This window comes from Podarcis melisellensis, assembly GCF_964234715.1.
Source record: "Podarcis melisellensis genome assembly, chromosome: 17".
Classification (NCBI taxonomy): Eukaryota; Metazoa; Chordata; class Lepidosauria; order Squamata; family Lacertidae; genus Podarcis; species Podarcis melisellensis.
The window spans coordinates 6,868,307-6,894,012 of record NC_138534.1 but is presented as its reverse complement, the minus strand read 5'-3'; the positions used below and the strand labels follow the sequence as shown (position 1 = coordinate 6,894,012).

General features: G+C 47.2%; 1 protein-coding gene and 1 long non-coding RNA gene across 7 annotated transcripts in view; one reads left to right on the top strand and one right to left on the bottom strand.

The window, feature by feature from the left end:
- The window catches only part of PDE4A (phosphodiesterase 4A), a 367,213-nt gene that overhangs the window by 21,737 nt on the left and 319,770 nt on the right, over nucleotides 1–25,706 (bottom strand). For all 6 annotated transcript variants that reach the window (XM_081894065.1, XM_081894063.1, XM_081894064.1 and 3 more), the window contains one exon: nucleotides 5,782–5,875. In XM_081894065.1, coding sequence (XP_081750191.1) covers nucleotides 5,782–5,875 — 94 coding nt within the window. The remainder of the gene's footprint in view (nucleotides 1–5,781; nucleotides 5,876–25,706) is intronic.
- LOC309360324 lies at nucleotides 1,856–6,280 on the top strand. The gene is made up of 3 exons (XR_014163984.1): nucleotides 1,856–2,253; nucleotides 5,748–5,842; nucleotides 5,942–6,280. It is a non-coding gene; the product is annotated as an uncharacterized lncRNA (long non-coding RNA).

Sequence of the window (25,706 nt, the reverse complement as noted above, 5' to 3'; positions counted from 1 at the left end):
ACTATACTGTGTTGTAGATTATGGTTTTAACTTTGTTTTTAATACTGTACTTTGTGGAATCTGATAAGCCCCCTGGGCTCCATGTGAGGAAGGGCAGAATGCAATAAACAGGTAATGCTGATGTCCCCTCTTTCCCTCCCTCCTGAAGGCACCCCAGGGACTGGGGAGAAAGGGGAGGGCAATGGATCTCCAATGCTCTTCTACACCCCCTGCAATAGGCAGGGCAAGGGCCAGAAGCTGGCCTGCTTTCCCAAACCTGACCTAGCCTTCTATACTCTCAAACTGACCATGGACTTCAGGCCCCCATGATGCGGGGTGAAATGCAAACCCAGGAACTGGCTTCAGGAAGTATTATTGGGCGTTTTCTCATCTATTTCCCACCACGAATGAAGGTTCCTGACAAACTTCACAGAAAGGTGGTTTGGGGCAGCTGGAGGCCGTGGTTAGACTGGGGGTTTGGAAGGAACAGGTTTGGAAAATCTGGCCTCATCCTGCCACGTGCTCTGCTTAAGGCAATGGAACCCAGGGCAGATTGGAGAGAGAGGAGTTGCAGTGGGCAGAGTAAATGCAGGGAGGGTTGTGAAAGGGGCGGCGCCACTGTGTGCCCACTAGTCAAAAATGACTAAATTAGTGAAAGATAAGCAGCACAACTCTCCACTCTAGCCCCACCCATACAAAAATGTGTCACCACACATTGATTCAATTCTCCAAATGCTCCCTAACCATCTCTCTCTCTTTCTCTCTCTCTCTGTAGCAAATCTAGCCTATTTTAAAAAATAATAATAATAACATTTTTTATTTATATCCCGCCCTCCCCGGCCAGAGCGGCTAACACCAATAAAATTACAGTAAAAACATAATTGGGGGGGGGAGCCCAATTTAAAATACAGGTTAAAATGCAATTTAAAACGCAGCCTCATTTTAAAAGTAGCCCATAGATCAAAACCATAAGGGGAGGGAAACATAAGGGCCAGACTGAGTCCAAACCAAAGGCCAGGAGGAACAGCTCTCTCTTGCAGGCCCTGCGGAAAGATGTCAAGTCCTGCAGGGCCCTAGTCTCTTGTGACAGAGCGTTCTACCAAGTCGGGGCCAGTACTGAAAAGGCCCTGGCCCTAGTTGAGACCAATCTAACCACCTTGCGACCTGAGACCTCCAAAAATGTTATCATTTGTGGACCTTAAGATCCTCCGCGGGGCATATCAGGAGAGGCGGTCCCGTAGGTACGTGGGTCCTAGGCCGCAAGGCAGTAACCCCCATCCAACCCGCCCCCAACCCCCCAATTCCATCCATTCCTTTAAATCTATTACCTGTGGACGAGGTATCATGCAATTGCATTCAGCCAGGACTAGAGGGCTCCACTGATCTTTTCAGGAAATGTGCACACTGGAGCTTCACGGGATGGGGCAAGGATGTAGTGATTCAGGGGCTGTAGGCTAGAGGCCTCTAAGAAGGTTGTGGGGCAGTTTTGTGGAGAGACTCACCCTCAGGAGTGCAGGGCCTCGTTCCCCCACCTTCTTCAAGGACCGTCTCCAGGGGCAAGAAGTCACGGGTGGGGGGCACCCACTGGGAGAAGAGAGGAGGTGGTGGGGACAGCCTGCCCAGGGGTAGGTGGCGAGCCGTGGGTGAGCCCAGCGGGGGCAGGAAGTGGGGAGGGCGCAAGGTGAGGGGGAAGTGAGAGCGGGTCACATCATGGCAGGGCAGAGCTATGCCCCAATTATACCTGCGGGAGAAGCAGCGGCAGGGGGGCCTCATGGTCGAGTGGGGAGGGGGGCAAGAGGCCCTGGGGCAAGCAGAGCACAAGCCATCGCTGCATTCTAGAGTCGGTTGCTAAGAAGCATGATTGTGACCCCTCAGAGCACCCAGCCAACCAGGAGGCAGTGGGGCTTTCTCGCGAGGGCAAAGCAGAACCCTTTGTGGAGCCACCTCCGTTGCTCTCCAGGGCCCTTCTTCATCCCAAACACTTCCAAAAGATGCAGAGTTCCCAGATCCCCTCAAGCTCAGTTGAGCACAAAATCAGAAGTGGCTTTTTACCAAGACTGGCAGAGTGTGAGGACATCCCTCACGGAAAGAGAGACAGTGGCCCAGAACCTCCCACAGCAGATTTGCTAATGGAGCCACCTTTTATGCAGACAGGGCAAGAGGCCAGATTCAACCCCATCTTCCACAACAGGACAGCTTCCTGGGTGACCAAGAGCACCCTGGGATTTGCTTGTGAGCTGGACATAATAGACTCCATGGGCTGCCTCCAGTATGGTGAGTGATCCTTGACTTGCAGGCCTATTTTGCTTGAATGGTACAATCAGCTCAGAGAAAGCAGACTCACAAAGAGGCACAGGCAGAGATGGGAACAGAAGAGGTTCCTCTCTTTTCCTCACCCCAACTTCAGTCATACCTCAGGTTAAATAAGCTTCAGGTTGAGTGTTTTCAGGTTACGCTCCACGGTGACTGAAATGTGTTACTTTCGGGTTTTGCCGCTTGCGCATGTGCAGGCACTCAAAATGGCATCACACGCATGCACAGAAGCGGCAAATCGCGACCCACGCACGCACAGACACAGGTTGCATTTGCTTCAGGATGCGAACGGGGCTCCGGAATGGATCTTGTTTGCATCCAGAGGTACCACTGTAGTAGATCCCTCTCCCAACTCTGAGCCAGGAAGAACTCAGAATCCTGGCTATTTCCTATAACATAATCCCACGCTAAGCATGGGATCCAAATATCCCAGCGGTTCCCAGACGCAGTTCTATTCTGTCCTGCTAGACGCAACTTCCTCTGCCAATATCGGAAACCACCCAGGTTTTCTCCTGCTCTGTAGGGCAGGACTCGAACCAATGGCTTCAAGTTGCAAGAAAGGAGATTCCGACTAAACATCAGGAAGAACTTGCAGCAGCTCTATGCCAGCAAAAATAGTCTGGGCTCTGGGCTAATAATACTAATAATAATACTAATAATAATAATTTATTATTTGTACCCCGCCCATCTGGCTGGGCTTCCCCAGCCACTCTGGGCGGCTTCCAAAAAAATATTAAAATCCTCTAATACATCAAACATTAAAAGCTTCCCTAAATAGGGCTGCCTTCAGATGTCTTCTAAAAGTCTGATAGTTGTTGTTCTCTTTGACATCTGGTGGGAGGGCATTCCACAGGGAGGGTGCCACTACTGAGAAGGCCCTCAGCCTGGTTCCCTGTAACTTGGCTTCTCGCAGTGAGGGAACCGCCAGAAGGCCCTCGGCGCTGGATCTCAGTGTCCATCCAGCTAAATACCAATAGCCTAGATTTGATCTCTCTTTCTTTGATCTCGCTCACCTTTTGCACCTCAGCAGCCTTTACTGCTCCACCACCTGACCTGGGCAGGACATGCTGCAGTTGCTTATGTGGAGGAAGAGCGAGTGTGAATTCTGGCCCCAGCACAACTTGCCGTTGGCCTCAGCCTAAGTTCCGGCTCCCTCACAAGGCTCCCATTGAAGGGGCCGTTTGCATCAACATTTGCTTAAGGCTGGGTATTTGCATCTGCTGACGTCAATGGAGGCCTGGCTTCTTGGGAACTCAGTTAATGGAGGCACCCGGGAGTTTGCCTTGAATGTCCTCAGCTACTGACTGCCTTTTACTGGCTCAGGGGAGCGTGTGGGTCTGTCGAAGAGAGATACAGGGAGGAATCTCCCACTCAGCAAGTGCCCGAATGACCAGATATACTTGAATGCGTTGTCTAGACACTGTTTTTCTTATGTCAACAGTGTACACACCACAGAATGTGAGGTGTGCAGCATTGATTTGTGTCCATGACAGTGTCTGGAGGGGGAAGTTTTTGCAAATCATCGTATGTGTGCCTGAAGTGTCTGAAATGCCTCACAGTCCAATCCTATGCTCCTTATCCACGGATTTCAGGGTGTTTTAATCAGAGTAAATGGTTTAGGCTCCAATCCTACACTCGCTTGCCAGTGAGTTAAGTCCCACTGAACCCAAAGGGCCTTACTTCTGAGTGGAAATATCTAAACTTCCACTGTTAATCTGCAAGTGGAAAGAGCGCAGCATTAGCTTGTCCAGCCTCACGTGGCATGGCCCAGCCCTCAAACGCAAGAATCTGGATCCTGTGGCAAAGAGGAGGCACAGCCCCCAAGGGTGCTGGTTCCAGCTCTTGCACCCAGAGTTGTCCAACAGCTGAACTTCACTGTGCAGGACAAATAATCTGAAAGTGGAAATGGACATGTAACCTTGGCGTAAGGTGGGGTTATGCACTGCCTACAGAACGCTAAGCTTACTAGGAAAGCTCAGCCACACCTAACCGTGAAACAAAAAAACACTGAAGCAAAACGTTTAAACAAGATAACACAAAAGAAAAAAACACAAATGGGATGGAAGTGATATTGAATAGGGAGGGGGAAAAGAGGTGCGCCAAAGTTTCACTCTCACATATTTAAGGTGAGAAGGGGTCTTTTGGAGATCCTGCAATTTCCAGCAGTACTTTTCTCCTCCTCCCCATTTCATTCTCACAACTATCCTGTGAGGTAAGTTAGGCTAAGTGATGGTGACTGGCCCAAGGTCACCCGGCGGGCTTCATGCCTGTGCGGGGATTCGAACCCTGCTCTCCCAGGTCCTAGTCTGACACTCTTAACCCTCCAACCACTACGCCACACTGGCTCTGAGCTGTTGAACTTTAACTCAGGACAGCATAGTAGTAAGTCTCTTGGAGGCAAATTTGAATGTGGATGTCCTCTGCCCCCTTTACATTACTTTCAAATGTGTGTGTGCTTGAATATGCAATTCCAGCCACATTCTCACCGTAGTCTTGGGGAACTATGTGAAAATGGAACTAGAAGTATCTTCATCCCACCTCCTATCCATTCAATGCCTCACCGATCATCAAAAAGAGGGTGCTTGGGGGGTTATGTATGTGGACAGACAGTGGACCCTTGGGTTACGTTACCTTCGGGTAATGTAACTTTTGGGTTGCGAATGTGGCAAACCCGGAAGTGTATATTTCCGGGTTTTGTCGCGCGCGCATGTACAGAAGCACTCTGCACACTTCGCGCATGCGCAGAAGCGCTCTATCGCGCCGTGTATGTGTGCAGAAGCGGCGCCTCTAGATGCAGACTTTTCAGGGTACAGATGGACCCCCGGAATGAATTATGTTCATATCCGGAGGGTCCACTGCATTCATAAAACTTCACCTCTGCATTTGAGTTCAATTCTAAGGAAAATAACGTAATATTAAGAGATATCCCTGAAGAGATGCCTGACAAATTTTGGGTTAGTTCATTGTTAGACTCCGACAGGTAATATGAGAGCCATTTTTAGATTACAGCTAAGCTATGCAGACAGACCTAAATACATTTTAATCAGAGCCTATGACAATGGACTGGAGAGATTAAAAATCCTACAGGCTTTATGGTAAAGCTCTGAACTTTCCATTTCAGATTCAATTCCTCTTTTATCAGAAACCTTAAAGAAATGTACAACTTTAATGTTTGCCATGGGATTTTAGATTTAAATTAATTATTTTTCCATGCAGGCCAGACAATATATGTTTATATCTCAGAACAATCCCCCCCCCCCATGCCATGCACACACTTTTAAAACAGTTTAAAGAACTCTAATAATCCTGAGAGCCAAATTGTGTAATGGTGATGTATGAGCAATGAGGAAAGTTGATGCTAATTATTATTATTACTTGCCTATCCTGTGCTGCAAAAGAAAATTATACTAGGGATTAATATATTATTATTATTATTGGTTTTTTCTTTCTTTCAGGGCCTCAACAGTCAAAAGGCACCTTTGCACTCACCTAAGAAGGTGTTGGAAATATATTCAGAGACCTGGTTTCCAGAGCGGCTCATTTCAGAGAGGTGGGTTAGTTCACGGTTCAGCATTCTTTTGAACTGTCAGACAGAGGGGGAAAGAGAGAAGAGGAAGGAGTTAACATGGGTTTTCTGTCACATACACAGGTATGAACAGGTCATTGCAATTGTGTGTCACTGTATACGACTTACAGGACAGTCTGAATTTGAACATGTATGCATACACAGGCATTAAGAAAGAGAACAACAACTAAAGAAGACGTTATTGGATCAGAACAAAGGGCCCATCTAGGTCAATATTGGTTGTCACAGAGGCCAACAAGATTCACATGGGAAGTCCAGAAGCAAGACATGAATGCAATTGCCTCTGACTCTGGAGGCAAACATCATGGCCAGATGATGGCAGCCACATGGTCCATGAATACCTGTGAGCCACTACTTGTGAGTAAATGTGTGAGAGAATAAACATGTATGCCACATCTTGAATCATGTGTGTTCTTCAGGGGTGGGTAACCTGTGGTCCAGTTGCTGTTAGGGCACCAGTTCCCAACATTTCTGGCCATCCTGGGAGGGCCTGATGGGAGCTGGAGTCCACCAACATCGGGGTGTGTGTATGTTAATAATAGGTTCCTCACCACAGTGCAGGGACGCGGGTGGCGCTGTGGGTAAAACCACAGTGCCTAGGACTTGCTGATCCTATGGTCGGCGGTTCGAATCCCCATGACAGGGTGAGCTCCCATTGTTCGGTCCCAGCTCCTGCCCACCTAGCAGTTCGAAAGCACGCTTAAAGTGCAAGTAGATAAATAGGTACCGCTTTATAGCGGGAAGGTAAACGGCGTTCCGTGTGCTGCACTGGTGCAGCAAAGTCACACTGGCCATGTGACCCGGAAGTGTCTTCGGACGGTGCCGGCTCCCGGCCTCTAGAGTGAGATGAGCGCACAACCCTAGAGTCTGTCAAGTCTGGCCCGTACGGGCAGGGGTACCTTTACCTTTACCTTACACCACAGTGCAGTGGATTTCAAACTGTCTTCCTAGGAATTACAGCATTTCTAAGGGGGCTTCCTACTGAGAAAACTGCAAATAAGCTTGTTTTCCACTTCCAATCATCTCCTGCTCACTGATCATGCTAGACTTCAGCTAGGCTCAACTGGCCTGGCCAGTTCTCTTGTCTGAATAGGGTGTGTGCACCCAATAACATGCACTGGAACCCTTTGTAACACATGTGGAGATTCACTGGCAGAAAAACCAACATTAGGGTAAGAAGCTTGACAACTGACACTCTTAGGAACACACATTACCATTGCCCATGCATATATTTTTGTGTGAGTACACAAGCATGCATTCAGACTTTTCCCGTGTGTGGAGATGGAGGTACAGTGTCTCAGCTGCACAAGAACGCTTGTGCAAGCATGTGATGCATTGATACACAGTCATGGGAACTCACAGACTTTTATTAATACTGTTGCAAAAGTTAGGTGCCACTCCCAATCTCTGCCAAGCCATGGCAAAATTCCAAGGAGGGTCTGTGATTGTTTGAGATGCAAGACACAGCAGAGGCTGTCATAGCCTTAAGATATATGGTTTATTCACATATACATACTTTTAATCTGCGTGGAGTTCAGGAACTCAGCTACATTAGTAAAGAAACAGTGATTTGAATGCGCTATAAATATGTAACACCAGATGGCGCCAGAGAACAGGAAATTTTAAAACACAGTTTTCCATAGAGATTTTTTCCCTTTTGTTATAGTGCTCTAATTTTTGACTTATTTATAGCGGGGGGTTTTCCTGTGTCTATATCCACCCCAGATCTTACAGCATGGCTTGTTCTTACAGACGGGCTTGTTCCCCACAGCAGTACAGCAGCTGATTCCAGGGCATTTCTCTCTACTTGCCTTCATCCAGCCAGCCCGTCCAAGATCATTCTGGCCTTTTCCCCAGCTATTGTGCCAAAGGCTCCAGACTCTTCCTGTGACATCATGCCCAGTTACCCTGGCAACCTTCCGAATCCCCAGTCTCTGTTCACACCTCTTCTCTTGCCTTGCCAATGGCCCTGCATTGTTTCTTAAAGGCCCTAGCTTGGCCATGTTGTTCTGCATAGGCTAGTCCAGGAATTCCTCCACAACTTGTATTTTCCCTTCATATCCCAAATAATCAAAATCCTACCATTTATTAATTTCTACTATTCACGAATAGACCCTGTTACCTCATATATGTAACAATACAATACAAATACAATAAAAATACAAAGGACCTGCCATACCTATGGACACATGTTGCTTTAGCCCAAATGCAACCCAGAGAATGGAAAACTGACTTGCAAATGTGTGCGGACTCTCAAAACAGCTCAGGTTCAAGAGTGAAACCCCAATCTATTGTGGCACAGGTACATCATTTTCACAGAGAGGACGGGGAGGTCATCTCATCCACTGACCCATCCACGCCACACCCACCAGCTGGCATTTCAACCCATATGCAATCATTGCACATGAATAATTCTTTAGGGTCATCCACATGTTTGACCAGCCTCATAAACTGAGTAGCTGTAAGGGAAATGACTCCTGATATTGAGAATGCACACCAAAGGCACAAATTCCCTAGTTTCAATAAAAGAAATTCAATTGTTTTTTAATCCATGTTGATAACACAGCTGTCTCTTTATTGTGACATTTTTTTAAAACAACAACAACCCAACAACAAATATTCTAAAAATACAGGGTTTTCCGTGTGATCTCATTGGGACAGGCGGTGGCGGGGGATTCTAAGCTGGTCCATGGTCTAGTTCAGGGGTCAGCAAACTTTTTCAGCAGGGGGCTGGTCCACTGTCCTTCAGACCTTGTGGGGGGCTGGACTATATTGGGGGGGGAATGAACAAATTCCTATGCCCCACAAATAACCCAGAGATGCATTTTAAATAAAAGGACACATTCTACTCATGGAAAAACACACTGATTCCCGGACCGCCTGTGGGCCAGATTGAGAAGGTGACTGGGCTAGATCCAGCCCCTGGCCTTAGTTTGCCTACCCATAGTTTAGATCAGTGGTGGGGAACCTGTGGCCCTCTGGATGCAACTGGACTGCAATTTGCAGCATCCCTGAACACTGACCACGCTGTCAGAAGTTGGAGTCCACCAACATCTGGAAGGCCACAAGTTCCCTGCATTTGGTCCAGATGGATACACCAAATGTCAGATGATGTGGTAGCAGGTTTTCATACACAGCATTGAAAGAAATTGTGGTGAGCTCATTGGACATCAAAATCTTGGAAGTGGTTTTTTTGTGTTTTTTTGGTGGGTGGATGGGTGGGGGGGGGGCCAGAAAGACACATTGTCTGGTAATCCTGCATCAGACCTACTTCATTCCATCTTATCATTTCTAGAGCCTTGGTACCCCTTGGTGGTCTGAAGCTTAATCCCTTCCTGCAACCAGCACTACAAAACTCAGCACCAAGGATTTGGGGCAAAGGAACTGGCTTTCCCAGTTGGGTGCCTGACATTGCTGTCATTTCAAAACCCACTTTGTCCTTGAAAAAACTCCCGGATGCTGCTCCCTGGCAGAAGGGTTGAGGTGACTCATCAGCTCGTCAGCCAAGACATGGGTAATGCTACAGACCGCCCAGCTGCAGCAGCCTCAGGAAGAAACCAAAAGGAAAAACCACCTTCCAGGAGGACTTCCACAGTGCTGCTTCAGCTGTTCTTGATTAAGGGTCAGGATGCTATTACGTGGAAGTGCAATCCAAGGTCTGCACTTCTCTGATCCAGGACAAAAAACCAAACCCCTTCTTCCTTTGCTTGGACTCACCCAGGCATGCAAAAGCTGTGCTCTTGCGCTGTCCCTGCCAATCCCCCAAACAGGGCTTTTCTTCAGCTGCAAATCACCAGAACTCAGTTCCGGCACCTCTCAGGTAGGTGCCATTGCCATGATAAGAGAACAAGGGAGGCACTGATGGTGAGTTCCGGCTCCTCTTTTTCTAGAAAAACAGCACTGCCCACACATACCCAGTTAGAGCCTACATGGAAATTCTGTCCTTCATTGCTATGTCTCTTACACCCTCTTCCTGATTCAAACTTGCCCTTTCCTTGGTACAGGGTGCTTGAGAGGTCAACGTGCTTCTCTGTGCCTCCTGGGAAAAAGGCAGAATACAAACTCAGATAAATGATCAAAATCGCTGCTTCTTGCTTGTGTGAAGATGCAATACAGTGGACGCTCGGGTTGCGAACGTGATCTGTGCGGGAAGCACGTTCGCAACCCGCAGTGCCGTGTCTCCGCACACACGGGTTGCGATTCTGCGCATGTGCAAAGCACGATTTAGCACTTCTGCGCATGCACCAAAACCCTGAAGTAACCCGTTCTGGCACGGTGTGCAACCCGCAATCGCACAACCCGAAGTGTCTGTAACCCAAGGTATGACTATAGTGGCATGTTTGAGCATTGCCAACACGGCTCTTAAGAAGCAAGCCAGGACCATTGGGTTAGTGTATTTCAGGCACATCCAACTCCCAAGAGACTGTGATCTACTCACATTATAAAAATACTGGCTGTGATCTACCCATTGTTATTGACAGGCAAAGTTGTTGAGCTTTTTTTGAGGGGGGGGGATATCTACCACAGACATCTAGTGATCTACCTGTTGGACATTCCTGCTGTATTTGATTCCTGAAGAGACCTGCTTCAACTTAGGCTGATCTCCCCAAAGCCCTGTGGCTGATGAGGACAACTTGCCTATGCAACTCGCCAAGCTAGCTTCCCAAGAACAGTATGTGGTGGAAGGAGATGTGTGTGTGTGTGTGTGTGTGTGTGTGTGTGCTGATTTCCTGCCTTCTTCCAAGACACTTTTCACACCGCTGGTTGTCTGCTACCACAGCCAAATAGAAAAATTAGTAGTTACCACCTAGGCATGTCCTTAGCCTGAGAGTACGAAGAGTTAAACCAGCCAGGGACCATCACAAGTACAATCTTCTCCCTCCTCCCACATCTTTCTCAAATGTTTAGCCAGACTTTCTCCCCCTGCATAAGGGAAGCTGGCCAGCAACAATACATCGTGTCTGGAGTGGAGTCAGATGAATGTAGCTTCAACCAGATCCATGGGCATAGCCAGGATTTTTGTTGGGGGGGAGGGGAGTTGAGCTTATGGGGGGAAATCGCCCCCCAAAGTTGTCAAGCTGTTTTTGAGAGATTGCCTCAAATGTTGTTGAGCTTCTGTTGGGCGTGGTGGTGGAGAACCTTAGTTTCTTAAGCATTATTAATGCTTTTTGAGGATTTGCCCCCCCCCCCGACTACACCCATGACCAGACCCTGCCTTGAAGCAGGTACATAAAAGAGCTGCCTGCATTTAGGACCGGAAAGTGTTTTGGGAGACAGACTTCCTTGCCACAAGACCCAGCTGCAATCCAGCTTCTGCTGCTGGCCCGATTCCTCTGCTCATCTCCCTTTTATCATTTGCTAGCAAACCACCTATTGTTACGACAGACAAGGCAGATGAGGGCAGAGAGGTTTATGTAGGTCTCTGCATGTTCTGTGCACAAGCACATGCTGAAACCTCTGTGGGAGCCCTGTGCATGAAGGCCATGTCACCCTACAGTGGGGTAGAAGGCAGATTTTCCTTTCGCACACAGCACTTGTCTCCCATAGGTGTGAACAGCGTCCATACACTTATATGAGAGAAAGAAGGGAACAAACTTTAGGAGTTGGAGTTAAATTAGCTCTCCAAAACTGGAAACTCTATTCACATTTCCTTACCTCCCCAACCCCCCCCCCCCTTCTATAAGTCATTAAGATTTCTTTCAGGGTATCCCATGAGGGCTGGGAGAGGCAGACTTGCCAGACTGCTCAGCAGATGAAAGGCTGGGCTAAACTTGAACTACAAAACATCAGTGTAAAGCCAGAAAGTAATTTTTCCCCCTCTTACATGCTCACTCCCAGCAAATGAAGATATGAAGGTGATTGCATTAACTTGCTTTCACCCACACCACTTAAAGCACTTACAAGCCTCTTTCCTGAGCCTGGTGTGCTTGTGTAAAAGACAGAAATGCAGTTTTAAATATGTGAGTGTATTAAGCTTTTAAAAATCAATTGATGACCATCTGAGAAGGTGGATTAAAAAACCTCATTTTAGCCTGTGCATCACCTGTGAACAGAAGCGATCCATCTGGAGCGTATTTTTAGTTCTCTGCTTGCATGTCAACATTTAAAGCAGGAAAAGCATTAGCTTGCAAACAGTGGTAGTGAATTAACTGAAGAAAGGATAGATTCCCAAGTGATAATTAAAGTACTTTAAAATGCACGTGCCATTTTGGCTTTAGACTCCCTCGTGGTATGATTATTCTCCAGCATGAAACAAAGGTCAAAATTGTACCGCCACTGCCAAATGCCCACTGCTCTCAGAATCTATTAGGGCGCCGGCCATTATGACAACATGGGCATAGCTGGGGGGGGGGCAGGGGAGCAGCAACTGCCCCCCAGCAAATAAATCAATAAAAATACTTAACTAATGGAAGTTCTGCCCCCTAACCTGAAGTCTGCCCCTCCCCAACATAAATCCTAGCTACGCCCATGCATAACAATGTACCATATACAAAGTAGGATCCTCGTACCTACGGGACCGCCTCTCCCGGTATGCCCGACGGAGGACCTTAAGGTCCATAAATAGAAACACCCTAGAGGTCCCGGGCCCCAAGGAAGTTAGATTAGCCTCAACCAGAGCCAGGGCCTTTTCAACACTGGCTCCGGCCTGGTGGAACGCTCTGTCTCATGAGACCAGGGCCCTGCGGGATCCGATTTCTTCCACAGGGCCTGTAAGACAGAGTTGTTCCGCATGGCCTTTGGCTTAGAATCAGTTTGATTCCCTCCCCCTCTTTCTTTTTTCCTTTCTCCTCCTGTGAAGAGGCTGCATTTTAATGTTTTAATGTTGTATTTTAATTCTTGTTTAAGTCGTATTTTAATCAACTTGTTTTATTATTGGTTGTTAGCCACCCTAAGCCTGGTCTTGGCTGGGGAGGGCGGGGTATAAATAAAATATATTATTATTTTTAGGGCAGAGGGCTTGGGGTGGGGAGTCCCAGATCTGCTGTGGATCCTCCAACCATGTCTTTTGCTGCCCAGCCTGAGGACCAACTAAATGTAGAGCCAGCATTTCCAAACTTTCACTCACTTAGCTCCACCCTTGTTTTGAAGCTGGGCATCACCTGTAAGAGTAGGCTCTCAGCTATTTCCTAGCCCGCCCTCCTTTCACACAGGGTCCCCTGTCTCTCTGGTACAACAACTATTATGGGTGGCTATAAATGACATTTCCTTAAGTACTTAATGCCCAAGATATGCCTCTCGCCACTGGGTTGTTTGTACTGTCCCAGTACGGAGGTTTTAAGGAGATATTTCTATTCCATAACGGTGGCCGTGTTCTCCCCTCCACACACACTGGACCAGGCACCCTAGAAAAATGGCATCCTGTTTCATGGAATAAAACCATGATAGGTTAAAAGGTAAAGGGACCCCTGACTATTAGGTCCAGTCGTGACCAACTCTGGGGTTGTGGCGCTCATCTCGCTTTATTGGCCGAGGGAGCTGGAGTACAGCTTCCGGGTCATGTGGCCAGCATGACTAAGCGGCTTCTGGCGAACCAGAGCAGCACACAGAAACGCTGTTTACCTTCCCGCTGCAGTGATACCTATTTATCCACTTGCACTTTGACGTGCTTTCGAACTGCTAGGTTGGCAGGAGCAGGGACCGGACAACGGGAGGTCACCCCATCACGGGGATTCGAACTGCCGACCTTCTGATCGGCAAGTCCTAGGCTCTGTGGTTTAACCCACAGCGCCACCAGCATACAACCATGATAGGTTATCGCTTGCTAAATTGTGGCCTAGTGCTTCCAAATAGCAGGTGAGATAGTCAAATTATGCCTGGCCTGTATCATGTCAGATGAAAGGCAATGGAATAGCAAGAGATACATCTGCAATAGATAGAATTCCCAGGAAACAGCAAATTAGCATGCCAGGAATCTGGATCCTAGCTCACCTTTCCCTCTGACTTGCTAATTTTATATGTGCAGGAATTTCCGCCCCCGTGGGGAACTTTTCTGTTGTGTGAAACGTCCACCTGCAGTCTAAAGTGGTATGGTCCACAGCACAGGTTTACCAGCTCAATTGCTCTTCATGAGAACTTGGGCCTGTGCTTCAGTCTCTTACCAGAGGCTGCTAATAGCTCAGTCCACCTTCAAGAATTAATGTTTGTGGCCGTGCTCAGAGACGGAAGTGGGGTAGTGTTTGTGGGCAGTCCCAAGGTTTCACAAGATGGAGTTCTTCCATGTGCAAGAACTTACACCACAGTGTCAAGAAGCTCCTTCCCCACTTTTCTTGGCTGCAAGGTCGGCCTGACACATTTTAATCACCTAGGGGTGTCCCATTTTCCCTTGCCATGCTAGTGAATGCTGAGGCCCAGTTTCTCTGGCCTCTTCCATTCCAAACCTACAGGCTCATTCTCTCTCCACCCCCTGTCCCAGGATCACGTGTCCCAAACATCTTCCTCAATTGCTTTGATTTCATCTTTTTCTCCCCTCAGCAAAGCTAACAATCCCTCCCCTCCTGCTTCCCATCACACATTTCCTCAAAGCTGCACATAGCGGAACCACAAAAGGGGGGGTGGGAAGAGAAGAGACATGAAAAGGGGAACAGAAGTGGCATCCTCGTCATCTCTGGCAGCCAATCCACTGCGCCTCAGAGCTATCTCCATAGCAACAAGAGTCTCCTTAGCAACTGCCCCCATTTTCAGACCAGAGGACCGGGTCTGTGGGAAATCCTCCAAACGCAAGACAGTGGAGGATAGAATCCCTTGGATTTAACCCATTATCTTTATATTATGTTAAACACATAATACTGAACTTTGGGGGAAACAGTCTCTTCAGATGCCCAAAATTCAGGCAGGCCGCGGCAAATGCCCTCGCAATCTGAGACAGAGGAAGAAAAGCTTCCATTTCCCCTCTCTGCCCCCAAGCTGAAGGCTCTTTCCACCTAGGTAGGATTAACAACAACCTCTATTTTTCCTTCTGTGCTGCTCCCACATCTGCCTCATTCATATGCAGGCAGGCAGGTTTGTGGTATGGCAAGAAGGCCAGATGGCTGCTGTTTTGTCACCCACCCAGTTCTGGGCACCAAAGCTTAAGAAGGGCATTGAAAGCTAGAATGTGTGCAGAGAAAGGTGACCAAGTTGATCAAGGGTCTGGAAGCCAAGCCTTATGAGGAATGGTTGAAAGAGTCTGGGATGCTTAGCCTGGAAAAGGGGAGACTGAGAGGAGATATCTTCAAATGTCTAAAGGGCTGTCACCTGGAGCTTGTTTTCTCCTGCTCTGGAGGGTAGGACCTCAACCAACGGCTTCAAGTTACAAGAAAGGAGATTCCAACTAAACACCAGGAAGAACTTTCTGACAGTAAGGGCTGTTCAGCAGTCCAACAGACTCCTACGAGAGGTGGTGGGCTCTCCTTCCTTGCAGGTTTCTAAGCAGAGGTTGGATAGCCACCTGCCATGTACGATCTAGTAGAGATTCCAGCATTGCAGGGGGTTGGAATGGTTCAAATCACCTGGCCCTTCCTTGCACCCCATTATTTGTTTTCCGAAGTGGGTTAGACCCCAGCAATACCATGACTGAACTTTCATAAATTGTGGGTTAACAACACACTGGGCTGTAGAGTTGCTTCAGGGTGGTGTGGGAAAATTTAAAATGGCAGGTTGTAGCTGAGCACCAAGGGGACTCAAATTAAGCGTCAGGGCCCCTGACTGGGTCCTGCATAAGGGGGTCAGTTGCTGACCCTGGGCCTGACCCTGGCAGTACAAATTTCTGAAGTATCTGAAGACTGGCCACGCTTGAATATACCAAGAGTACGAGACTTAGTTAGGCATGTGCATGAGGGTGAGAGGGGTGATATTATCCCACCCCACTTTTTTGTGTGGAAATGACAATACTGGTTTTTAGAACTTGCTCAACTTAGAAGAGAGGCAAGTGCAGGTCAAGGTAAATGAGAAACACAACTGAATCAGAAACATGACTCCTAGCTTTGAGGATACCACTGGTTTGGATGTGAAGTTTGTTTTGCTCCTAATCAACCATGATTTGTAGCTAAGGTTCGCTCCTGGCCTGCTGACAGTGGTTTGTTGAGAGTGGAAAAAACCATAATGTTTTGTGTTCAGACATAAACCAGGAATTATGGTTTTTCCTTTTATGGGCTAGTGGGGAGGAGACTCTCCAATCTGGCTTTTGCCAAGAGTACACCTTTTACTGGGATGCAGGTGGCGCTGTGGGTTAAACCACAGAGCCTAGGACTTGCCGATCAGAAGGTTGGCGGTTCGAATCTCCGCGACGGGGTGAGCTCCTGTTGCTCAGTCCCTGCTCCTGCCAACCTAGCAGTTCGGAAGCACATCAAAGTGCAAGTAGATAAATAGGTACCACTCCGGCGGGAAGGTAAGCGGTGTTTCCGTACACTGCTCTGGTTCGCCAGAGGTGGCTTAGTCATGCTGGCCACATGACCCGGAGGCTGTACGCCGGCTCCCTCGGCCAATAAAGCGAGATGAGCACCACAACCCCAGAGTCAGCCACGACTGGACCTAATGGTCAGAGGTCCCTTTACCTTTACATTGAAACCATGCTGTTGGAAATGGGCTGCTGACTGAAGCCTGAATGCTTTCTGTCTTGATGAAGAAGGAAAGCAGCAACACTTCACAGATAAAGACAAAAAGTCAGTGAAATAAAGAATCACCTAGACAATCTGAATTATTTTAACTCAGCAGAGTTAAGACAGCATTTTATCCAAGGGATTCCAGAGGCAGAGGATTCTACACCCCATTGAGGGTTGCAGACTGATCTCTGTTATAAGGAGCAACCTATGGGGAAGCTCTCCTGTACAAGCCCCACTGAAATGAACAGGAAGAACTGCACAGTAATGCTCTTGCACACTTCCCATTCATGCCAATGCAAACATCCTGACAGATTGCATCCCATATTAATTAGAGAAGGGAGTGTGGGTGGAGGTAACTAACAGCTGAGTTTTCTACCTCAGGCATCAAAACGAATTAGAAATTAGTAGGCAAATCTCAGAAATAATAGCTGCCATACTTGAAAATTCATGGGAAACATATCTGGCCCTTCAGGTTGGAAGAGAAGTACAACAACATGTATCTTTTAAAAGGGGGAAGAGAGAACAACTTTTGGAATTATGCACCTGCAAGCATCAATGCTGGGAAAGATATTACAATAAGTAAGTTCATAAATGTTTTGAAGAAAATGGGGTATGAACAACCAGCTTACAACCTTTTCTTGTTGTTAAAGTACAGATCCTACACCGTCCTAACTTCCTGCTTTGAAAAATAAATGATTTAGCAGGCAAGGAACACCTGGCAGGTACATATTGGCGCAAGGCTTTGGAGGCCTTAGTCCTTCATGAGAGCCATGCATGGAAGTCTGGAAGATATGAACTAGAAGAAACTATCTTAAAATGAATATGCAAATTGGTGGAGAAATCACATATGGCTCAAGATCAGGTTGGAATGAGGCTTGATACGAGTACAGCTATCCGTTCTGTAAATGACACAAATTTGTGGCGAACGACAAACAGTCTAGAGTGGGGATGGAGGAGGTGTGGCCCTTCAGCTGTTGCTAGATTCCAGCTCCCATCAGTCCCAGACAGCACAGCCAAGGGTCAGGGCTTGGCTCCACTGTCCCAGCCTAGAGGATAAGTTAAAAATTGAAAGTTCTCAAAAACTGAAGAGCTGGGCACACAGACATGAAATGAAGCTTTTTCAAGGACAGATGCAAAGTGTTCCGTTTAGGTACGAAAAACAAAATGCACCATTGTAAGACAGGAATCTAACTAGGAAGCAACGCTTCTGATAAGGTTGTAAGAGTCACATTTGATCACAAAATGAACCTGAGTCAGCTGAGGCCAGTAAACCTTCATCAGAATCAAGTGGTCAGGCTTACTGTACACACCAAACTACCAAGAGAGGGAGAAGCGCTCAGCATGGCTTTCTCATCAACATCTTTATTTTGTAGAAGTGTATTCAAAAACACAACCACTCACTCTGGTGCTGCCTGAAGTAATCTAGTCCAGGGAAAAACCTGTACAATTTGATGCTGCTGAAAGTATAAACTGCCCCAAAGTGGAGTTTTGTGAAATACAAAGTGCCAATGCCCTCCTTATAGGCTCTGTTCATAACAGCACTATTTCCAAGACTAGGGAAGCTCTAATACTGGTATTTTCAATGCTGGTATGATTTTATTTGAAGGTCTCTGCTCTGGGCATGACTCAAGAAGGTTATTGAAGGAAAGGTAAGTCTTGCAAGAAAAGGCTGAAAGAAGTAGGTATGAAAGAACTAGAGAAAATCAAATCAAATACAATTAAAATATTAGCAGTTGTCTCCCAATACTAGAAGGGAAGGTTGGGGATTGATTCTGCATTCCTTTCTAGTAAGTCAATGAGGTTTACTTCTAAGTGACCAGGTTCAGGATTGTATTATTATGGCATTAAGCAGGCAGTCCATTCAAATCCCACTCCTGCCACATTTAAGCTGTTTGGGGGAGGAAGGAAACCCCTGACTCAAAGGCAACAACCATTAAAAAATAATTGGTGAGGGTGAAAGGTGGAATACATATGTGGGAGATGTACTGCTATTCCCACCATCCTTTTTTAAAAAAAACATTGGGCAAAAAAATAAAAATGGAAGTGCTCAGTCTATACAAAGGGATTTCCAAAGATGCTCAAACTGGCAAGCATCAACAGCCAAGTCTGGGAGAAGCTCTTTTCTGTTTCATCTCTGTGGAGATATTCCTGGAAGTCTTAAAGTCAAGTGGGAAAGCTGATTGCCTCTATGTATTGTGGGGGGACTGATCTAGCGTCTTCTCTTAAGCATTACTTTCCACTGCAATTCTCTTTTGCAGGTTGAGTACCACTTAAGACGGCAACATGTGCCTGAGAAGGGCAGTTATGTCATTAGTGACATCACCAGCACTATGCAGTACGAAAGATTCCATCAACGGTGTCTCCGGAAAATTTTATACATCACTTGGGAAGACAGGCGAACTAATGCCAGCATACTGGAAGAAGCAAAGATCACCAGTGTTGAAGCAATGATTCTTCAACATCAACTTCATAGGACTGGTCATGTTGTGCGGATGCCTGATTATTGTCTTCCAAAGCAACTTCTCTATTCCAAACTTCAAAATGGAAAGCATAATGCTGGTGGTCAACAAAAGAGGTTTAAAGACTGTCTCAAGGCAAATCTAAAAAAAAGTAGTATAAGCACCAACAACTGGGAAACATTGGCCTGCGAGCGCTCCAGTTGATGAACAGCCTTTACCAAAGGTGTCATGGGCTTTGAAGACACTCAAACTCAGGATGCAAGGGAGAAACGTGCTAAGAGGAAGGCATGCTTGGCAAATCCACACCGTGATCATCTCCCACCTGGAAACCTATGTCTCCACTGTGGAAGGACGTGTGGATCCAGAATTGGCCTCCACAGTCACTTACAGACTCATTGTTAAAATCGTGTTTATGGAAGACAATCTTACTCAGCTACGAGTGATAGCCAAAGAAGAATGTATGCAGTATGTACCCCTTCCCCGCTCTGCTGCCCCAGATACTTATGTAGCCATATCCTAGAGAACACTCCAAAACACAACAAAATCTGGAAAGATAATCTCAATTTCCCAATATACCACACTTTCCCAATATATTGCGGATCTAGGGCTAGGCAAATTGCGGTTCCTCTGAAACAGAAGCTCTTCCTTAAGAGTCAATATCTGGGTCCCATGTACCAAATGGGCAATGATGTGCTTCTGCTGCCCTATAAAATGATCATTTAGAAAGCTTCTTAAGCAAAACACTATGGAATACAGCTTACTCATTGTCTTCTCTGGAGAAAAAAATGCTATGACTTATTAAGAGAGGAAAGGCATTTGTAGCCAATTTCTGCAATCACCCAACCTTGGAATGCCAGAAGTGTCCAGGGCAGCCTCCTTCAACCTGGTGCTTTTCCAGATGTTGCTGGACTAGAACTCCCATTATCCCTGACCACTGGTCATGCTGGCTAGTGGGAGTCCAACACATCTGGAGGGCACCAGATTTGTGTAAGCTGGAGAGAAGATGGGCAGACTATTCTCTTTCTTTTTAACAAGTTCCCCCAACTGAAGCCAAATATCTGCAAAGCGGTTCAGCGGGGCAAACGTAAAGTTAAGAATTAAAGAAGGGTAAAAGGATGCCTCTGAGCACATGCTCGTCCCAGGAATTTGCTTTTGTCTCAGTCTTCTCACACAAAAACCCACTCCAAGTGTTCTTCATTTCAGCAGCCAAAGAGAGAGGCTTATAGTTGTTGCTACTGTTGAACAGAAACCTTCACTGATTTACAAGTTACCCAGAGATCAAGTCCATCCCTGGTGTAGAGCCCAATATCTCAGAGTAGATCAGAGCGGGCTGAAATACCTGGCACATCTGGTTTGCATGGGTAGCAAGTGCCGAAGGTGCATTCCTGGCCCCAGCAATCAGAGAACAGCATCCAGGATAGGGACAGTCAGCCCAAGACATCTTGCTGCCCAAACAGCTATGCCAACACCATGACTTCCAAACATTGCCCTCTGTCTCTTGGGAATATTTCAGAGTGCAACATCCTGTCTGAGGGCAAGGGGGTTGGCAACGTCCCAGTTCAATGTAAACTATCCGCAGTGGGCCATCTTGTAATCAGGGGTGCTGGATATATGGGGCGCAAGCCACCCAATATTTGGGGGCAGGGGTCTATGCCACCCCCAATATTTAGGAGGCCACCAGGTGGGGGCTGGGAAGAGGGAGGGCAATCATTGCCTTCACTCGTCTCAGCTTCTGCCTGGCAGCCCAGGAACCCTGGAGCCGGGCAGCAGCTGGGGAGAGCAAGTGTAAAGAACGCCTTCCGCACATCTGTCAGGTAGTATCACGTGACGTGTCATGTGGCCGCACCCCCTCAATGTGGGGGAGCAAGTCGGTGCCCCTGCTTGCAGTTATTAATTTATTAAATAGCTCTCATGGGAGAGTGTTGTTTGTGAATAGAAGGCAAAGGAACACTAGTCCCCAAACATTGATGGTGTGTAAAGAGAGACGGGTGCCAACACCAACAAGCCTATATCGCATCCCAAATCTCTGGCTTGGCAGATGAGGGAAAATGCTCTGTCCCAATCCAAGCCTTTGGCATGGTTCCTCTCTTACTACCATTACTATCGCCCACCATCAGAACAGGTGGTGATCTGAGCTCAGTTTCAGCCTATCCTCTATCAAGCTGGCCCTGCAGTAGGAGAAGACAGCCTTAAAGGAAGTGTGCATGTTGGACTACATGGAACTGATGGAAAGGATTGGCAGAATCCGAAACCAGGGAGAGGAGATGGTGGAAGAAGATTGGGAAATTTAAAGTTTATATTTAGAAATTCTGTAAAATTAATGACTGTTAGAAAAATGGTGGAATGATATTATATGGCTTTAGCAGAAATGTTACAAGAAGTTAAGTATATATAAGTATTTAGTCTTAAAGGGAAATACGTAAGGTTAAAAAATATGTTATATATAAGATGACAGAAAACAGAGAAAGATGGAAAGGATTTGCTGAAACAATTAGTAGAACTGGAATACAAAAAGGGAGGTGTGAGGAGGTCGAGGAAACAAGGAAATGAAGGATAGAATACGGAAAAGGAGAGATATTTTTAAAATTGTTTTTGTTTTGCTTTATTTATATGTTTAGTTTAATGGGTTTAGGTTGGGTTTTAGATTGTTGGTATATTGTATGGCACTGTTGTGTTTTTCTTCTCTTTTGACTTCTTTATGTCCTGTCTTTTTTTCCTTTTTTTTCTTTCTTCTCCTCTTTTTTGTAACTTTTAAAAGTAATAAATATTATTTAAAATAAAATAAATAAAATAATAAAGGAAGTGTGCATGTGTGTGCATGCAGGTACACACTCTCTCTCCAAGAGCCCAAACCACAGAGTGGTCGGTTGGCATTCGCCTGTCTTAGGAGACCATGTATGCGTAACGCCTCGGGATGAAGAGATACAGAGCCTGCTGTAGCTGCATTAGCAGCACAGAAGTGACCTCCCTGGGGCACAAGCCTGGGCAGTGTGTATGAAGGTCCCAGGCTGCCTAGATGACAAGACTCTCAGCCTCGCTGGTGTGGTCCAAAGGAAATCAGAGCAATACGTTGAGCACCAGCTTGGCTGTAGGAGTTGCTGGAAGGAAGCAGACAAGGCACCATCCAACCGCCTTAGGGAATCCAATACGGACTGGTGTAGGGTTTACTCCTTGGCCCTTTTTTCTCCCAAAGATGTCCCAGGAGACAGCAAGTATAGGTTTTTCCTCATGGCTTACTTCTGAAGCCTTTCTCACAAATGAGGATAGCCACAAGGCCATGGAGGTTTAGGATCAGAGTTTTCCTTCTCCTAGAAGACCTACTGAGGCTCCAATATTTTGGCCACTTCATGAGAAGAGAAGACTCCCTGGAAAAGACCCTGATGTTGGGAAAGATTGAGGGCACAAGGAGAAAGGGGACGACAGAGGACGAGATGGGTGGACAGTGTTCTCGAAGCTACCAGCATGCGTTTGACCAAACTGTGGGAGGCAGTGGAAGACAGGAGTGCCTGGCGTGCTCTGGTCCAGGGGGTCACGAAGAGTTGGACACAACCAAACGATAAGAAGACCTACCTTCCCAGGATGATGTGCCCCATCTGCCCCTCATTTCTCTCTTTGGCACATGCAGAAACCGCCTTCCTGACCATTAGACCCATGATGGGTCTCATCGGCTCTATGCACCAGAGCCTGTCTTTGCATGCAGGGGATAGACAAGTCCCTAACTCACCTAACTCACTGAGGGTTTAACACCCATGGCTATGGTCACCTGGTTTGGCTGGCCAGTTGAAGCCATTTCTTGGGGAAGGGCGCTGTCAGTTTCTAGGAGGCACAACTGAGAGCTGAATACAGGGTGGGGACCAAGGGTGGACAAACTACTCCAGAAGGAGCATGATGTGTCCCCCACCAGAGATACTGCCGCTCCCCTAACACCCCACTGCATAGAGTGGGATGCTAGGAACTGGGAGTCAGGAGCAGTTAATTATGGTGATCAGATTTTTTTCAATCAATCCAGGAACACTTTTTTTTTTGAAGCTGAGTAGCAACAGGGAGTCAGTAGTGGGGATGGTGAGGCAAAAGACCCTGGGCCCAAGCACACATGCATATTGTATAAAGGTGCAAAGCCCTTCTTTCGCACCCTGTGAAACATAAATGTGCAGAGATTTTTTAAAAACTGGGCAATGGCTGCCCACCCGCAGCTCCTGAGCCTCCCCCAATCTGTCAGAACAAAGGGGGGGAGGGGGCAGGAGATCGGGGGAGGCTTGGGAGTCATGGGCGGGTGGGCGGGCGGCCGTTGCCCAGTTTTTAAAGAACTCTGCACATTTATGTTTCACAGGGTGCAAAAAAAGGGCTTTGCACCTTGCCCGGCAGAGAAACCATGTGCCTTCCACCCCTCCTGGGCAATGGCCACCCGCCCGCAACTCCTGAGCCTCCCCCATCACTCAAAACAAAGGGGGAAGGGAGCAGGAGATCTGTACCACCGGACGTCCCCGGTTCCCCTTCGGCAGTGGCGGCGGCAGTCAGCAGCCCGGAGCCAGCCAGAGCCAACTCCGGGCTGCTGAGGCTGCTGCTGCCACGTTTCCCGGGGACAGATTTGCAAACGTGGGGACATTCCAGGGATGTAATTTGTCCGGGGTCAGATTTGCAAATCTGGGGACTGTCCCCAGGAACCGGGGACGTCTGGTAACCCTAAGTTAAGTCAGCTGGGCACCCAAAGTTTAGTTACAGTGGTACCTCTGGCTGTGAACGTGATCCGTTCCGGGGCCCCGTTCGCAACATGAGCAGAACGTGTGCACGGGTCATGATTCGCTGCTTCTGCGCATGACATCAAATTGAACGTCTGCGCATGTGCGAGCTGCAAAACCCGGAAGTAACCCTTTCCGGTACTTCCGGGTTACCGCAGGATGCAACCTGAAAAGATTTAACCTGAAGCAAACGTAACAAGAGGTATGACTGTATTTGAAGGTTGTGTGCTGCCACACCAGAACACTGCAAGTCTTTAATTTTATAAGAAGCCAGCCACGGCTCAGCAGTTCCCCCTGAAACATTGCTATTCTTCCCTCCCCACATTCTGGTTATTATGCTGCAACTTGAATTGGGCCCTGAGTGACTAAACTGCAAAAACTAAGCAGTGCCCTGGTCAAGTTTTGACGGATCATTTGGAAAAACCTGCAGCATCTCCCTTTGTGAACACAGCAGTTCTATTTCTCCTTCCCTCATCACCATATATACAACCATCCCCTCCCCTTCCCTCTGAACCCCCCCCCCCCAAACTGAGGAACGTTGAAAAAAACAAAAAGGAAACAAGGCTGCATTCTGCAAAGACTTCCACACCACATGGAATCCAATGAACATGCAGAAGGCATAAAATAATGGAGACACATAGCATACTGTATGCCTTTTCCACATGGCTGCATGCCTTGATCCTCAGACAGGTATATACAGGGAGGTAGGAGCAGGAAGGGAAAACTCCCAGACAGAATAATAGAACACACAGCTTATTTTGGGTTCTGCAGTCTGGTGGTGGTCATAGCAAGCTAGGTCAAAATGTACAGTAGAAAAACACAGTCCACTGTGTTAGAGGAAGAGAGGGATCTGGGGTGGGGGAAAAACCTTGGTGTACACACTACCTGCAGATCAGCAAGTAGAAGCAGACTTGAGAAGCAATTTGATAAAAAGGAGTTGACACACACATAGAAGGGGACTTAGAGGTCAAAAGCAAGCAGGAGTTCCAAGAGGTTATTGATAAGTATGTTGGCATTGACACTTTTCCCTGTTCCCCTATTTCTGGAGTGGGAAGAGATTTTCATATAAACCAAGGAACCAGTGTGGTATATTGTGTTGGCCTCCAACCTCATGGAGGTCAAATCCAGCGGCACCGCTGCAAGTTTTCTGTTTTGGTATAAAGGGTTAATGGGGCAGGGTTTCCAAAGAAAGGAGAGAAGGAAGGAAGGAAGGAAGGAAGGAAGGAAGGAAGGAAGGAAGGAAGGAAGGAAGGAAGGAAGGAGAAGAAGCAGTGGGAGAATTGAGAGAAAGACAGATATATACTGTTAAAAATTAAAAGCAAGTCCACGTCCCATATTACGACTTCATGGTAAAAGACAGGTTCCAGCTATGGGATGCTGGAGACCAGAGGTGAAGTAGATGAAATGTTGAAAGAACAGAGGATACTACAGGAGCTCACAACAAGCCATAGCTGTTGGTGGGTGGGGGTCCTCACTTGACCCCCCCTCCACTGCCTGTGGCACTGCTGCTTAGAGGGTGGAAGTAGAGGGGGAGAAGCAAGGTGGCAACGGGGTCAGTGAGGGGCAAATGCATTGGCAAAGCCAACCTGGTCTCCTGTTAGCGTGTTGCTACCAGAGGTCACCACCAACTCCCACGCGGAACTGGATGTATAGACCCTGTTCTGAAACAGGCAAGTGGCCTTTTGTGATAAAAGGGGGCTTGTTTAAAGATTTTTAGACCTCTTCACTTAAACCTTGAAATTGGAAGCAGAAGGCTTGGCATGTAACCAGAAGTGTTGCTCTTAACAGAGTGCAGAATATAAAGAATTCAGGATTTCCAGCTCTGCTACAGACTCAGTGGCTAGAATGTCTGCTTTGCATGTAGAAGATCTCAGGTTCAACCCTCGTCATCTCTGGATAGGGCTGGGAAAGATTCCCTATCCAAAATGCTGTTGCCCTAAAATGACGGAGCAATGGTCTGGTTTGAGTGTAAGTTGTGGTTGTGAGCTTGTGAAATGCTCTTAGAACTAGGGAGAGACGGACAGAACTATTTCCTTCAGTCTATTGTTGA